Genomic DNA, 17,795 nt, shown 5'->3' with positions numbered 1-17,795 from the left:
CAGGGAAAGGGCCATGTGGAGTACAGGGAAGGGAACACAGGAGATTTGTATGGGGAGGGGCTGTGCAGTGCAGGAGGGAGCACTTCCCATGCATAGTTCTGGGAAGAGCATGGGGAAGGGATGTGCAGAGTGAGGGGAGTTCACAGATAGGGCATGGGGAAAGGGATGCCGAAGGTGTAGGGGAAGAGAAGTGTGGGGTGAAAGGAACACAGGGAAGGGCACACAGTGCAAGGAGAGCGCGGAGAAAGGGATGCAAAGAGCAGAATGAGCACGGGGAAGGAGGCACACAGAGGACACAGGGGAGCTGTTGCAGCTCTGGTCCCAACTGGGACTGGAAGCTGAAGCCAGAGCTACTTGTTCCAGTCAGGTGCTCCATGGCCCCAGTGGAAACAGAGCAAGTAAAGCTGCAACTGTTAGGGGGAGGGGCAGGCACAAGAAAGTTACAAATGGTAGGAGGAGAAAGGCATGAGGAGGGATGGATGGCAGGGGGACAGGCATGAGGGGGCAAGTGGCAAGGGAGGGATAAGGGGCATATGGCAGACTACCTGCCCCCCAGCCACTGCTTTCCTCTGCCACTACTTTCCTGATGGCAGTGGTGGGAGGAATAAATTTAAGAGGACCCTCCAATAATTAGATTCCAAACATGAAAAATTAAAACAAATGTATAATTTCCCATGTCCACTATCTAATAATTGGAGGGTGGTCTTAAATGTAGGATCATCTTAGATTTGAGTAAATACAGTTTATACTAAAGACAGCAGATCTCCAATGCTGAGTTTGAACTCTTTCAGAACTCTTCCAGTGGGAATTTATCTCTCTCAAAACTAGTGTGGAAATATCCAGTCTTTCTGGATATCCATTGATATTACTGAAGCTAACTAGTAATCACAGTACCAATATATTATGTTCAGTGGATTCTAGTCGGAACTTTCTTTATTAAAGAATCATGTACAGTATCTCACCTCACATGTGTTAAGCTATTATTCAAGATGATTGTGTTCACTGTTTTGACCTCACATAGTATGAAAAATCTGTCTTATCGAGGGTCCTCCAAACAAAAAAACTTTATTTCTTGTCATTTTGAGTCCACATCCACACTTGCTTCAGCTTCTAAAACATTTTAATATGGCAAATAGAAATCTAGAATGTTTTTAATTAATTATTATTTTAAATTAGGTAATTTGTGCCGCTGTACTGGATACAGACCAATAATAGAATGCTGCAAGACTTTCTGCAAGGTGCGTAGAAATTATCTAGCTATTATCCCAGGTGAATTCCCAAAAATTTCTCTATTAGATATACTATCTACTATATAGATCTGCAGATATGAACAAAATCACATGTGCAAACTGTTGGTACTGAAAGTGGGATCCTATCAGAGGTAGTTCTATTTTTTTCTCAGTGTTGTAATGCGGTTATTCTGTGATCCCATATGATGGTGTCTGGACTGGGTTCACATATTAACTCCCTTTTCAATCCCTTCATCTTTAAAGGACTACCATTAATTTAAACAACATGCTTCTGTCTGAAATATTTGGCCATGAGATTACTGTTTCTGAAAGAATTTGAGTAAATAATCTTTCTTCTTCTGATCCAGTTTGTTTTCTTTGTTTTGACAAAATTTTGAGTATAGTTCATTTTAAATAATATATTAAATGAGATTGTATGTAATATCACTACTTCAGGACTCAGTTTGTTGCCAAGTGAGCAGCAAAAAAGGGAACAATTGCTTGGATGAAGAAAAGGTGTCCTCATTTCCTGAGGAGGAAAATGAGGTAAGTATTTTTCATTTATATCTCATTTACATCTAACTCTACTATAAATCATCTGAAAGAGAAGGAATGGTAATCTGTGTTTCATAGAAGATGGATCTGCATCTAAGATGTTTAAATCCATTCAGCTGAGATTTTTGTGAGTAACATAAGCAGTGGTGATGCATAGAGGGTGCACAGGGGTGTGCATGTGCACCCCCTGAGAGCACTGGTGCACACCCGCTGACAGCAGCATTCCCCACTTAGGTAGGTGGATCTCCCCCTGAGAACGCCAGTTGGGGAGTGGAGGCACCAGGCGAAGTGATCCCTGCAGTCCCCCCATAGCCAGTCATGCCAACTGCTGGGGTGGGGTTCCCCCATGGCTGATCACACCAGCCCAGAAGTGCCAATGGAGTGCCCGGAAGTCCCGGTGGTGCATTGCTGGCACCTCCGCATTGGTGCAGTTGGCCACAGGGGGACCCCCCCTATTGTATGCACAGGGCGTACAGTGTGAATTAAAAACAAGCAGGAATCTTATCGGGATAAAGAATAGCACCACATTTATTGAAAACATAAACAAAATAAAACAAAGAATAACAGAAGGTGGTGTTTCCTATTTCATACACTCACACATACATACTCATACACTCATACATACATACCCATTTATTTGTATATATATAGACAGTCCTGCACATATCAAGATATTACCAGTCCTTAAGATGCTCAGGTTAGCTTGGTGGCCAGCCAAGTTAACCACGAGGTTGAAGCCAGGTCTTTGCTGGATGCTTTGTTCCAATGCTGCTTCTTGTTTGCAGGACAGACCCAAAGTTTCTTTGTTCTTGTCCATCTTTATAGTGATTGTTCCCCATACAAGTCTATGGCTCTTACTGTGTCATGTCCCCTTGATGACAAAATGATTCTCTTCTTCAGTTACGATGTTATGGTTGACAAACTCTTCGGCTTTGTGGTCTGCAATTTCTTCCATATGTTGTCTGCAATTTATTCAGCAGTTAAAACAAAACCTGATCTTGTATTTTGCAATCCTTAACTGCTGATCTTTGGACACTGCTGTAACCTTTGGCTGTTAAATCACAGAAGGCTATTTCTAACCTTCTAGTCTGAGGTGCAAAATAAACTGTCTCAACGTATTTCCACACACACTGTTTATTTTTTCATTACTTCTTTTCAGACATCCTAGACATACTACAGGCCTTGTATACACACTAATTCTCTTATGCTATATTTAACATACAAAATCACAAAACAAAATGACTGTTACACTTAGGGTAAGCAATGTAAAAATCAACAAAGGCTACGTTACACAGTTATTTGAGCAAACTAAAATGAATATTGATTATAAAATAACTAGCCAATTGCCTGTCAAAAATGATGGGCCTGGGGACCAGGTAGGGACAGAGCCTGGCCCCCCCCCGCCATCCCATCCAGGCCCACTCCCTCTTCTCTCCTGCTGCTTGGGGTCCAGCCCTGCTCCGCCTCTCCCCACTGTAGTGGTGGGCAGAAGGGAGTAGCAGGCCCAGAGCTGATGCGGTGGAGGAACGGGGCCAAGGGTGGGGAGAAGCTGAGCTACCATGGCAGAGGGATGGGGTGGGGAGCAGTGGGCCCAAGCCGAAACAGTAGCAGTGGGGGGACAGGAGAAGCAGGCTTGAGGCTGACATGGGGAAGTGGGGGTGGGGGAGAAATGGGCCCTGGCCTGATGGAGGGAGGAGGCTCACTCCTCCCCTCCCCCCACAGCTGCCATGTTGGGCTGGATGGGAGGAGCAGGCTTAGGGGCTGACGCAGGTGAGGGGGGTGGGGGAGCAGTGGGCCCAGACCCAAGGGGAAGAGGAGGCCCGCTCCGTCCCTTCTCCAACTGCTGCTGCAGCCACATCAGGCCGGGCCTGCTGGTGTGCTCACTGCTGCAGTGGGCTGGCTTTTCCCCCTCTTGGGCCCACTCCCCCTCCACATTGGGCCCAGGCCTGCTCCCTGCCTCCGCGTTGGGCCCGGGCCTGCTCCCCTCCACCCTGCATTACCTGCAGGTCCACTCTGTTGTTGCTGCCTTCAGGGAGCAAGGTGGGCCTCGCTCCCCTCCCCCACTCCATCCCCTGTGTCCCCACCATCATTGGTGACTGCCTTCTGTCAGAACGCTTCTTCATGCTCTGATTGGCTGTTTGTCAGCCAGTCAGAGTGCAAATAAAGTGTTACAGGCAGACAGACAGACAGATGGATTTAGGCTTTTATAATATTTGAATAATTAACAAAGCAATAATGCATGGGTCAGCAACCCCCAGCACGCGTGCTGAGCATGGCATGCAAGGTCATTTTGCTCAGCACACCACTGCCAGCCTGGGCTCTAGGCAGCTGCTGCCAGCTACAGAGCCCAGGCTGCTCCCAGCAGGTGGCTGAGAGGCTGCAAGCCCTGCTGCAAGCTCTGTGGGCTGGCTGCAGCTGGGAGGCTGCAAACAGCTGCTCCAGGCTCTGGCATGTTGGCACTCTGGCACCTTCCAAAGTAGACATTGTGGGTTTTTTGGCACTTCAGCAAAAACACGTTGCCTACTCCTGCAATAAAGGATATTATAAAGGCAAAGTCAAGAGCATATAAAGGCAAATTAACTCTAGCCCAACACCCCTACCCTGGTCGGCGCAATCAGCTGTGTAGGAACCCCCCCGGTTGCTGACGGGCCACTGGGGGGGCTAATGCCCCCCTGACTCGGGAGGCCCATGAAGGAGGCCCATGAACATAAGAAATGTGCATCTTCACAATGATACCACACTACATCTCTCTGTGATAAGAGATTATCAATTAGCTCTTTTTTAGAAATTAAATCTTTTGTTACACCCAGATAGTACAGTTCAGCTGTTTATGCAGTGTCTGTCCTGCATATGAATTACCTGGTCAACCTGAATTACCTGGCAAGAGCCAAGCTATCTGTTGTAGGCTACAGTTTTTCAGGAAGACAAAAAAGAGGTTATATTAACTCCCTTGATCAGGCCTACTGGTTGTTCAGTTTTGCATTTTTGGTGGATCATCAGATGCTCTTGAATAATCATGTACCAACAATGGCCAAGAATGTTTTTTATTTATTTGGGACCCCAAAAACAGATGCAGATCTCACTACAGTTTTCCAGATCTTAACCACTTACAAGCTGCCTGGCCTTAAAAGGCTCTAAATGAGGTCATATTTGTAGATCAGTGAGAGTGAAGTTACATGTTATATTTCCACCATTTAAACATGAGTGTCTGCACATTAAAGCTTGTTAACTCATGCTAAGTGCCACATAAGCATCCCAAAGTTACACCACTTCAGGTGAAACTTAACTCTGGGCTGTGCTAGCTAGCTCATGTTAGGGTGACTTCAGGCTGCTTCATGGAGATACAATGAGCAATTTGCAGTTCTCCAGCATTTTTGGAAAGGCAGGATTGAGTTTTTTCCATGTGTATTTATTTTCTTTCTTTGTTTGAATGTTTTACAATGCAATGTAATGTTTTATTATGAGTATTTTGATTTTGGTCCATGACAGTATTTATTTACTCTTATTGTTTTTTAAAATACTTGGTTAACAATATAAGCACAGTATTTTTTTAATAGGATGTCTTCCAACTATTGACTCACAATTTATTCATGTGCATAAACATTTGCAAACTTAAAGCCTGAGAGAACAGTATGAATATTTGATTGATTGAATTTGCTTGCATATTTCCAGACACCCGCTATATTCTCAGTTTGTGACTTTTATTTTAGCCTTCCCTGAGTTTCATAATGAAATTTTTGCATTAATGAAACAATTGTGCTCCTCTTTAGTGGAATTCTAGTATAATATTGTCGTGAGGAAGGCCCCTGTTTAATCTTTTGGTTGCTGTGGAATCAATTAGCACATAAACTACAGTAAAAAAATGCCTAGCAATGAATATGTAGTATCAGAACTTTTTTTTTAATTGTAAGGGAACATTATACTCAACAAGATCCTCAAGTTCTGAATTGTTTTCCTTCTTCCAACAGCAAAGCAGTTTTGGAGTTTAAGGCTGAAAAATGAAACACTTAAGTGTTTTTTTTTTCCCCTTGTCTTAAGATTTGCACAGAGCTGTCTACCACAAATGACTTGTGGCTCCTGGATGCAACTCAGGATCTTATATTTCCACCTGAATTAATAGTAAGAATCTACTCCTAGCTTAGCTTGCAGATATTATGAATAATACGCTAAGTACATCTCATTTGTTATATCATATATTTATTGGGGATATATGCAGTATCTTGAATGGCTTTAGTATCTTTTAGCAAAAATCCAGATATGCAGTCTATTGGGGTATGTAGGGATCTCATTCTGCAGCTCAACCCAGGCAGATATACCTATGCGGAACTTTTTTGGTTTTAATGGGCTTTGCCCAGGTTCAGCTTTCTTCCTCTACAGGTCTTATTAAAGGACCAGGGCTGAACTGGGTCTTACAAGTATCTTTTTTTCTAAAAAATAAAATAACGAGTACAGATTTTAGAAACCTGTACCAAGATATGCATGTATACACAATGTCATGCAAATGTGAATGACACAACTACATTGCTACATTAATAGGGCAATCGTTAAATGATATTTTAACACTATGCTAGGAAAATTAGGTTTTTGTAAATACACTTCAGGCAAGATTCTATTTCTACTTTGCTCAAGTCCTTAAAAAAGTGATGATGCACCTACATATTAGCCTTAAGGCCAACTCACAAAAACAGTAGTAAAGAGGAGGACTTATTTGCTTTTTGCATTAATAGTTTTTCAGGCACTCAAGCGAAGTGGAATCGGATGGTATTTAACACCTAAATACCACTTAGGCACCTAATAGATGGAATAGAATCTTGTTCTTATGAGCCAAGTTCTACAAACATACTTATATTTTATAGTGTTTGCTCATGTGAATATTAGTGGCACTACATGCAAGAATAAATATTATCAATAATGTTAGGACAATCTGACCCCAAAATAATGAAGTGCCAGTGCTCAGCGCTAGCTGAGTAATATCCTCAAAGTCCCTATCCTGTCATTGATGTACTTACACGACCAATCCAATTATCTATAATAGAATTATTCAAATGAATAATTACTATTCACATCACTTAATGTTTGTAGGTTTGAACCATGTTCACACTTGTACTAGATAGTAGTGACACTGTCACTAGGTCAATACACTTTAACTTTGTTCTATTCCCTATTTATTTCTGGATGTTTCTGTTTGTGAAAAGTTTTGCTTCAGTTAATTTTCTCTCCTGCATTATTTTTCATTTTCTTCCACTACTTTAGTGTTTTATTAGCACTTATATGAATAATTTGCTTAATCTACAGAGAATGGCTGAAGATCTGCAAAAATCTACACTGGTTTTCCGTGGTGAAAGAATTGAATGGATTTCCCCTATTAGTTTAATGGAACTTCTGGAACTGAAAGACAAGTATCCCAAAGCACCTCTAGCAGTAGGGAATACTGGTGTAGGTATGTAAACCCAGAACACTTACTGTTGGAAATATCAGAGCTGGCAAGGTAGTATCAAACACTGAATACAGAAAAATCTGCCAGAAAAAAATTAGACTCATATCTGTTTTATTAATTTATTACTAGGATAATTAATTCCATATTATGATGGCATGTAGGGTTGGTTTTCAGTCAGATCTAGCCTGTGGGGCCAGTCTAGCATACCTTATTGCACCTCCAAATCAACCGCACAGCCTCAACCCCATGCTCGATCCAGCCTGTGGACCAGCCCTGTGGACAGGGGTATCACACACAAGGCCCATGGGCCAAATCTGGCACATGGAATCATTCCAGCCAACCTGCCAATAGTTCAGCAGCTACTGGAATTTGGGGAGCATGGCCGGGGAGCATGGCCAGTGAGCATAGCCTGCCAAAGAATTTGAGGTCCCTACAATCCAATGGACATGGCCATCAGGAGCAGAGGTGTGAGCAAGGACTATACATATGCAACTCTCCCTTGCCTTAGTGTTGCCCACTCCCCAGTGCACACTGCCACCTGATCCCTGACTTGCACTCTTTCCCACCCCTGGACCCACACTGTTGCCCAATCCCCAACCCACACTACCTCCCAGTTCCCAACTGTGCCACTTCCAACCCCCTGATCACCAACCCATGCCACCACCTGAATATGGACCTGTGCTGCTTGCTTCAGGCCAAGACCCATAGCTGCTCCTGTCTGTGCAGATCTGGCCTGGGAGGAGCCCCCACAGTCCAAATCTGGCCTGGGAGGAGCATCTGTGGTTTGGATATGACCAGAGGCCCTGGTGGGAAGGGGAATTTGTCACCCTTGACTTAGAAGATTATCAAAGCATTTTCTTCAGCTTCTTTGTATTCATGCTCCTCACATGGGTAAATAAAGATCGTTTAGTAATAATTGAAAAGGTTAAATATGTAGTTTGGGATATATATCTATTTATTATAGACTTGCCTTTGCCTTTTTTGCTCATGGTAAATAGTCCATACTCCTAGAGTCTTTTTGAGTTTGGTGAGGTTACTTGTAGAATGGGGTACATTTGTGCCATTAGAATCAGTGGCACAAACTGGCTCTGTGTTGTTAAAAGCTGTGGTAGGATTTAGACATTTTTAGGAACTTCAATGAGGCATTTTATCATAATAACAGTTCTAAAAATGTTGGTGCCATCTCCATCTCTTTATCTAAACCTTGGAATACTTTTTCCTGTTTAGGACTTGAAATGAAACTTAAAGGGACTTTTCACCCAGTTATCATTTCTCCTACAAGAGTATTAGAGTTAAGCATTGTGAGTTACAAGAAAGATGGTAAGTTGCTAATTTTCTTAGTTTATATATTAAATTATAGCCCTTTAACTGAAATGATGTATTAGGTGCATACATGTGGAAAATTAAAGAAAGCCAATGATCGGCTGCATTAGGCATAATACAGACATAACATCTGAAGTATTTCAAACAACTTTGAACATTTGTTTTATAAATTATAGATATTATTTTGTGTGGGCCAAATTCAAATGGATTCAATTCAGTTGACCTTAGAGGAATTGCATTCACTTATATGAGATCTGACATTGCATCTGAGCCAAATCTTGCTCTGCTTTACAATATGTTACTTTGCTTTTATATAGTATAATTCGCAGTGTAATTTGTACTTTTTTCTCTGAGCTGCAATGTCGTATAACCAAAAAAATCTAGTCTAGCTTACAACAGCACCCATGCTTCTTCAGATATATTTCTGTTTCAGGACTGACAGTAGGAGCTGCCTGCAGCCTGGCTGTAGTGAAAGACATCTTGACCAATGCAGTTTTGAAACTCCCTAGGGAGAAGACAAAAATCTTTTGTGCTCTCATGCAGCAGTTAAAATCTCTGGGAGGACCACAAATCAGAAACATTGCAGTATGTTACCTGTTTGAATAACAAATTGATATGCATCAGAGCTGTAAAATGAATTGCAGATATCTAGGAAGCTAATTTAGAAATGTTAACATAAAAAGTTCTAAACATTATTGTGTAATGGATAAAGAAGATATAACCCAAGTAACATTAGCCTGACAGAAGGAAAAAAAAAATTTTTCTTCGCCAAGGTAACTAATTGGGTGGATGAAGGGAATGCACTGAGTATGGTGTTCTTGGTTTTCAGCAAGGCTTTTAAGTCCCACACAACCTTCTCATAAGTAAATTAGAGAAACATGTGCTAGACAAAACTTCTACAAGACAGATAGACAAATGGCACAATAGCCACAAGCAAGGATAATTATAAATGTATCCATGTTAGAATAGATGGAGGTTTCAAGTGGAGTTACACAGGGGTCTATCCTGGGTCTAGTGCTGTTCAACATGATTATTACTGATTTGGATGCTGAAACAGAGCACATTTACAAATACTGACAAAAATGAGATGTATTGTTAATACACTGGAGGCTAGGAGTATATTTCAGAAAGATCTGGACAAGAGTAAAATTCAGAAGGATCTTGAAAAGCTGGACCAGAAACAGTAGGATGAAGATCAGTATTGACAAATGTGAACTGCTGTACTCAGGGAAGAATAATCAGAAGCACAAATACAAAATGGATGACGTCTAGCAAGATCACACGATTACAAAGAAAGAGCCTGGAGTCTTGGTGGATCACAGGCAACATGAGTCAGAAATATTATGCAACTGCAAAAGTAGTGAATGTGATTTTGGGTTATATCAGTAGGAGTATTAGGTATAAAACATGAGATGATCATGCCACTACTTGGCATTGGTTATGCTTCAGCCACAATACCGTGTACTGTTCTGACTTCCACATTTTAAAAAGGGCATAGAGAATTTAGAGAGGATTAAGAGGCAGACAACATCGATTATAAAGAGCTTGGAAGGCAAGTTATATAGAAGTCTAGAGAAATAAGCATGTTTACCTTCCAGAAAAGATAATGCAGAGGGGAGCATGATAGCAGTCTTCAAATACCTGAAGGGCTATCTTAAAGAAGATAAGGTTCACCTTTTCTCCCATGTCTAACAATGGGTTGAAATTGTGAAGCAGCTAGTATTTGCTTTGGATTTGGATTCAGCCGATTCAGGGGACAGTGATTCAATTTGGTAATTCAAATCACTGTCCCAAACTGATTCTGCTGAATCTGATTCAGAGATTAAGCCGCTGCCGAATTAGCTGAATCTCCAAATCAGACAGGGCCCATCCCCTGTCTGCTCTCCCAGCCCCCTCAATGGTTGCCCTGCCCAGCCCCAGCCCCTGGCTCTTTAACCAAAAAAAAAAAAGCCCCAAACTCACCGGCTGCTGTCAGATGGGGGGGCCATCCCTGCTGCCCCCCTCTGCCCCACACTTCATGGGGGCTCTGCCACAAGCCCCCTGAAGCCCCAAGGCCACTGCAGGAGATAGTGAGTTAGGGCTTTTTTTTTTTAAAGAACTGAGAGCTGGGGCTGGGTGGGGCAGCCATGAAGAGGCTGGGAGAACAGGCATGGGACAGGGGCTCATGGAAGAGCACCCCCACACAACGTAGGGCAGTGGGGGGCAGCAGGGATTGTCCCCTCAGCCTGGCAGCAGTTGATGAGTGGGGGATTTTTTTTTTCTTTTTAAAGAGCCAGGAGCTGGGGCAGGGCAGTCATGGGGGGCAGGGGGCGAGGCTGGGGGAGCAGGCAGCAGTCAGGGGCATTCAGGGGGGCTGGGGAGCAGGCAGGGGATGGGGCCTGGTGGGGGTCCCCATATCGTTCCCTCACCCTCCCCCAGCCTCCCCTCCCCCACCCTCTACTTACCAGCACAGAGTTCGGATCCAGCTCCTGTGGCAGCAAGTAGGGACTGCCTGAATCTCCGAAGCTCTCTGAATCTTTTCTGAATCAATTCAGAGAGCTTTGAATCAATTCAGACCTTTTTATTGGTCTCCTGATTCAATTTGGATTCAGAGATTCAGCTGCCCAATCGGGTCGCATCTCCTCTGAATCGAATCAGCACCCAAAGCTTCACGCAGCCCTAATAAACACTGGTCAGGGCTATCAATGCCTGGAGTTGTCTGTGAAGAGCAACAGCTGGAAGCCTGGGAAACCCTCACGCATTGCTTGGAGACTGAGAAGAGCTCTGAAGCCCACAGTAGGTGGGAATTGGAATGAAGCAAGGGATAACTTTGCTCCCCACCTCTCTCCAGGAATATGATATCCAGTGTGTATATCATAGAAAGGAAAGTGTTAACAGCATGCTAAAACAGGAAGGTGTTTCCAAAAACTCAGAGTGCAGCTGTGTAAGCAAAGGGTGTGTTTTTTTCTGAGACAGACTTCAAGGACAGTAGCATTACTAGAGAGAGAGTCAGAGCTTTGCTGGATTGGTTGGCAGAAAGCAAAGCCAGAAGGGGCCACTGATGAGCATAGATTGTGAAGTCTGCAGCCCAGAAAGGATATGGTTAAAGCAGTGCCATCAGAGTTATAGAGGTCTGTCAAGGAAAAGAAGGGCTGGAGGGAGATCCATAGAATGAATGTTAAGACCCAAAAGACAGTATGGGGCTTCAGAGAACTGTTGGAGAAAAGACTGAGAGTGAGAAATCTATGGAAGGGCTTGAGACAACAGACCCACAGGGTCCAGAGAGGGACTGAGAGTTGGGGCCGGAGAGCTGGGTCCAGCCAAGGGTCATGAAAGCATGGAAAGCCAGGAACTCACAGTGTGGAAGTTGTGCAAGGCAGACTCAGTGATCTGTAACCCAGGAGGAGCCAGGTGAGAGTGGGACCAGATGTGTCCAGAGGGTCAGAGTCAAGCCAAGAGAGAGAGATCTGATGAGAGGTCTGAGAGGGGCTGAATATCACTGAAGCTAGGAGCTAGCTAGCTTGCCCAGGAGAGGCAAGTATGAGCAGGGCCAGGTGCCATGGTCTCACTGGCCCAAGAGCAGGGCCAGGACCCAGAGAGGAGTTAAAGTCCAGGGAACACAGCTGGAGACTGAAAGGGTCCAGAAGCCCATAGCTCAAGGGGGTCTGGAGAAGCCCTGAGAAACCAAGGGGTCTGGCAATCCAGAGGTGGAGCCCTGGAGAGGTTAAAAGGTTGAAGGAGACCACTGCTAAGACTGCAAGAGCTGGGAGCCTGAGATCTCAACTAGCCTGAGTGGAAAGGGGCCAGAAAGCTGGGAAGTGAGAAACTGTGCCCATGAAGGGTAAAGATGACCAAGGCAGGAGAGCATGGAGATTGGTCCTGGGTAAGACCGGGAAACTACACCTTCCTGGGACTGGTTAATGTGGTGGAGCTCCTTGTGCCAGGGTAGTCTCTACAAAACACCACGTTACTGCCTGAGAACCCTAGGTCCCACTGCCTTGTGGGTCACCCTTTGATGGGAGAAGGTGAACAAACTGTTTCCTGTCTGTAATGACAGGACAATGACAGTGCCTTTGTGTTTCCCTTCCTTACCTGCGTCAAGTTAGGGTGTTCTTTGGTGTTTGAGGGGCATTATGCCTTGTAGTTGTACAAAACAGTTGTTACTTTTTCTGATGATTTAGTTAGTGGTGAGCCTGCCTTGAGCAAGGGACTAGATGACCATTCTCCACCCCCACTCCCTGCCCCGAGTTCCCTTTTAGCCTTACTTTTCTATCTTTTCTATGTTTTTGTGATAATCAAGGGTATATGTTAACGCAATTTGACATATTTTCTAAAAGAAGTTCGTAATTTTTCCCAGAATTGTGGGATTTATTTTTGATGCCCGTAATCAAGGGACTTGGCTGATTTTCAGCAATAAAAGTAATCTTTTACCCTGATTCTACATAATTCCCTTGGCTTACAGGATGGTTGCTGACTTTTAGTAGAAAATTGTGAAAGCAAAATGAGGATTACTTTTAAAACTTATTTAAAATATATTAAAACCTATATTAAAATGTTATTTATAAGAGGAGGAGCAAAACAGACTAACATTTTGACAAGATTGTGCATTGTAGACTCTTTTCATATGAAAAATTATTAAGATTGTTTAAATTGCATATCAGTACCAAGATAATAACAGGATGAAAAAAGTCAGTAAATATAGTTAGTTAAGCTATGAGGCTTCAATAATGTAATACCTACTATTTAATAACAGTTAAAATAGAGAAATAAATAACTTAAATATTGAAAGTTAGAGACTTATTTAATAACAGCAGTTAGGGGTAGATTCACAAACCTCTTGATAATTTTGACCTGAAAATAGAAGCTCGTGATAGTAATGTTGAATAAAAATAAACATTTGTTTCACAAAATGAAATAAGTTGTTATAAATACCTATGTCTTAGTATATGTCTTGCAGGTATAAAATATAATTATATTTAAAGTGAATAAAGCCGCTACTCTAATGGATGAGTCATACAAACTAACAACTTTCATTTTTAAGTCCTTTGGAGGAAATATTATAATAAAGCATCCAGCCTCTGACCTGAATCCCATTTTAGCAGCAGCCAATTGCATCCTCAACCTGGCATCTAAAGGTAAGCTACGAGGTCTGTAGAGGTCACCTTTTTTAGAGAGCAATGGTGGCTGCGTCTACATGAGCGGCAGATTGCGCAGTTGTTACTGAGCAATCACTTAGTGTTTGCTTATGCAAGAACAACCACTGATAGTGTTGGTTATTCTACACAGTGGGCATGTCTATAATGTCTATATGAGATGCCACTGCACAGTAGCAATGAGCTACTGCGCAGTAGTTTGTGGCTATCGCACAGTAGCATTGCCAGGCACTAACAGTTATGCAAAACTATTGCGCAGTAGTAATAAGCTACTACAAGCACTTGCTTCTACAAGTACTAAATGACTGTACAGTAACCAGTGTTACTACACAGTACTGTCTGTCACAGGGCATTAAGGTGCCTGCTCTTTAAAGGCAGAAACTGCCCAGAGAGAGGGCCCTAGCACTCGGGCAAGAACCCACAGGTGCATGTTACTGTGGTAGCAGGCCTAAGGAGGGAATTAGCCTGCACCTGCAGTCAGTCAGCTGACCAGGAGAGGCAGGGCCCTGGGCACATATAAACCCCAGGGCTGGCATTAGAGAGGCAGTTCCCTGCCAGCAGCCAAGGGGGAATGAGCCTCCAGGGAGGAATTGCCCAGAGATGCTGCAGCTGCCAGAGATGCTGCACTTAGGGCTAATGGGAATCCAGGAGCTCACCAGGTACCTTTGCCTACGAGGCACTTAGTGCCGGGGAAGATGTTTAACTCTTTTAAAGGGACAGAGCACACCCTGAACTTTTTGTGTTATGTTATTAGCTCAGGGGATCATATTTTTGGCTGCTGTTTTATAAGACTGGAGGGTTGGGCTGAAGCTATTGGGGAAAGAGGCGGCCTCACTGGGGGCCCACTACAGTGTGGGGACACCAGCGCCAGCATGGGTACTATATTCAGGGTGAACAGACCCCAGCGCCAGAGTGGGCACAGTATTCAGGCGTGAGTGGACCCCAGTGCCAGTGGCGCAGTGACAAAGGGAGTGAGCGGAGTCAGTGCCAGGGGGTGCTGAGAGAGAGACAGGGCTGCAGAGAGCCCAGCTCAAGGGGGCACTGAGAGAGACAGGGCTGTGGAGAGCCCAGTGATGACCAGAGGCCAAGCTAAATTAAGGCCTTGGAGGGACAATGTGTAAATGCCATCTGAAAGGCTTGGGGCATGGTAAGGGGGGCTGTTTGGAGTCACACATCTAGCCCATAAGGCTGAGTGTGTCCAAGAGGCATCCATTTTGGAGTGGGACCCAAAAGGGGTCCAAGAATCCACAGGGTTCAATGGGGTCCATCAGGACCGTGTCCAAAATACAAACTTGAGGGCAGCTTCCCTATTTATTATAGTACAACAAGACGTGGCAGGCGAGAAAGACAGTGCCCGTTGGGCAGGATTGGCGCAGTCAAGAAGCCCTAGGGGTATCATGGCCATCCCTGGGGACTCCATCCTGTGACACTGTCCCAACAGTTTTTTTCTGATATGACTTTGCAGTAGCTTGTTATTACTGCACATTAGTGTCACTTCATGATTCATAGATTCATAGATTCATAGATGCTAGGGTCGGAAGGGACCTCAGTAGATCATCAAGTCCGACCCCCTGCATAAGCAGGAAAGAGTGCTGGGCCTACATTACCCCAGCTAGATACACATCTAGCCTTCGCTTGAAGACCCCCAGGGTGGGGGAGAGCACCACCTCCCTTGGGAGCCCATTCCAGACCTTGGCCACTTGAACTGTGAAGAAGTTCCTCCTAATATCCAATCGAAATCTGCTCTCTTCTAGCTTGTGGCCATTATTTCTTGTAACCCCCGGGGGCGCCTTGGTAAATAAATACTCACCAATTCCCTTCTGTGCCCCCCGATGAACTTATAGGCAGCCACCAGGTCGCCTCTCAACCTTCTCTTGCGGAGGCTGAAAAGGTCCAGTTTCTCTAGTCTCTCCTCGTAGGGCTTGGCCTGCAGGCCCTTAACCATATGAGTGGCCCTTCTCTGGACCCTCTCCAGATTATCCGCATCCTTCGTGAAGTGCGGCGCCCAGAATTGCACGCAGTACTCCAGCTGCGGTCTGACCAGCGCCCGATAGAGGGGAAGTATCACCTCCTTGGACCTATTTGTCATGCATCTGCTGATGCACGATAAAGTGCCATTGGCTTTTCTGATGGTTTCGTCACACTGCCGACTCATGTTCATCTTGGAGTCCACTAGGACTCCAAGATCCCTTTCCACTTCCGTGCCACCCAGCAGGTCATTTCCTAGGCTGTAGGTGTGCTGGACATTTTTCCTCCCTAGATGCAGCACTTTGCATTTCTCCTTGTTGAACTGCATTCTGTTGTTTTCTGCCCACTTGTCTAACCTGTCCAGGTCTGCTTGCAGCTGCTCCCTGCCCTCCGGCGTGTCCACTTCGCCCCATAGCTTAGTGTCATCTGCAAACTTGGACAGAGTACATTTCACTCCCTCATCCAAGTCGCTGATGAAGACATTAAAGAGTATCGGTCCAAGGACCGAGCCCTGTGGGACCCCACTGCCCACACCCTTCCAGGTCAAAACCGACCCATCCACCACGACTCTCTGGGTGCGACCCTCCAGCCAATTCTCCACCCACCGGACTGTGCAGTCATCCAAGTCACAGCCCCTTAACTTGTTCACCAGTATGGTGTGGGATACCGTATCAAAGGCCTTCCTGAAGTCCAAGTATACGACATCTACCCCTCCTCCTGCGTCGAGGCGTTTTGTAACCTGGTCATAAAAAGAGACTAGATTGGTCAGGCACGATCTGCCTGCCACGAACCCATGCTGGTTTCCCCTCAGCATAACTTGCCCTGCCGGGCTCTCACAAATGTGAGCCTTGATAATTTTTTCAAAGACTTTGCCAAGGATGGAGGTGAGACTAACTGGCCTATAGTTGCCTGGGTCCTCCTTCCTCCCCCTCTTGAAAATGGCCCTTTTCCAGTCCTCCGGGACTTGACCCGTGTGCCACGAGCGTTCAAATATTCCCGCCAGTGTTGCAGTGGCTCTGCAATGATGTCGGCCAGTGCCTTCAGTACCCTCGGATGGAGCTCATCCGGGCCTGCTGACTTAAAGGCATCCAGTTCTTCCAAGTGACCCTGCACCACCTCAGGGTCCACGCATGGAAGTCTGGTGTCTTGCTGCTGCCTCCCTACACTCCCAGTGAGAGACTTGTCATGCCTCTCGCTTAGGAACACTGAGGCGAAGAACTCGTTGAGGAGTTCAGCCTTGTCCCCTCTGTCCGTCACCAATTGTTTCTGCCCATTTAGCAGAGGTCCTATTCCTCCCTGGGCCTTCCTTTTACTCCCTATATATCTAAAAAACAATTTCTTATTGTCTTTTACTTGGGTTGCCATCCTCAGCTCCATGGTAGCTTTGGCCTGTCTAACTGCCTCCCTACAAGCACGAGCAGAAGAGGTATATTCCTCTTTGGTGATCTCTCCCTGTTTCCACTTTTTATGTGCTCCCCTTTTGGCCCTTAGTCTGCCCTGGATTTCTCTGGTCAGCCAGGGAAGCCTCCTGGCCCCTTTCCCTCTTTTACCTCTCACGGGGATCGTCTCACTTTGTGCTCGAAGGATAGTTTCCTTAAGGCACAGCCACCCTTCTTGGGCTCCCATCATTTCAAAACTACTACTCTGTAGTGCGTCCTTCACTAATCGCCTGAGTTCACTGAAATCAGCTTTCAGATTAGTGCTCAGCAATGCTGCTCAGCAATGCTGCTACGCAGTGTGATGCGAAGTGGGCCCTATTCGATTTGGATTTGGATTTGGCCTGAATCAGGGACAGTGATTCAAATCAATTCATTGATTCGGATCACTGTCCCTGTTTTGATTCGGCCAAATCCGAATCTGAAGATTCAGTGCTGATTCGGAGAATCAGCAATTTGTATATAGACACAGCTTTAAAAGTTTTTTCTATGTACCTTGAGGTAGTAGGCACAGCTCATGATTGCCGTGATGCTGGGGTGCATGGAGAGTCCCACAGGAGTGAGGTGGGGGGTGGGCCTTCATGTGCTCGGCAGTGGATCAGAAGTATTTCTGGTCCACTTCTGGGTCCACCAGGGAATGCGCTGGGGGCCCAGCCATGCCTCTCTGGCCTGGTGATTGGCTGCAGGGGGGCCCCAGGTACCTCCTCAGACCCAA

At 45.0% G+C, this 17,795-nt stretch overlaps 1 protein-coding gene across 1 annotated transcript in view; it reads left to right on the top strand.

Moving 5' to 3' along the window:
* Positions 1-17,795, top strand: part of LOC149867303 (aldehyde oxidase-like) — a 77,919-nt gene that overhangs the window by 13,192 nt on the left and 46,932 nt on the right. The window contains exons 6-12 of the mRNA XM_090041702.1: positions 1,177-1,238; positions 1,686-1,775; positions 5,823-5,903; positions 7,080-7,224; positions 8,449-8,541; positions 8,978-9,129; positions 13,565-13,658. Coding sequence (XP_089897828.1) covers positions 1,177-1,238; positions 1,686-1,775; positions 5,823-5,903; positions 7,080-7,224; positions 8,449-8,541; positions 8,978-9,129; positions 13,565-13,658 — 717 coding nt within the window. The remainder of the gene's footprint in view (positions 1-1,176; positions 1,239-1,685; positions 1,776-5,822; positions 5,904-7,079; positions 7,225-8,448; positions 8,542-8,977; positions 9,130-13,564; positions 13,659-17,795) is intronic.

This window comes from Crocodylus siamensis, chromosome 4 (genome assembly GCF_052110815.1).
Source record: "Crocodylus siamensis isolate JL-2025a chromosome 4, ASM5211081v1, whole genome shotgun sequence".
Lineage (NCBI taxonomy): Eukaryota > Metazoa > Chordata > Crocodylia > Crocodylidae > Crocodylus > Crocodylus siamensis.
Note: the sequence above shows the minus strand (reverse complement) of the source record. Positions and strands in the feature narration are given on the sequence as shown.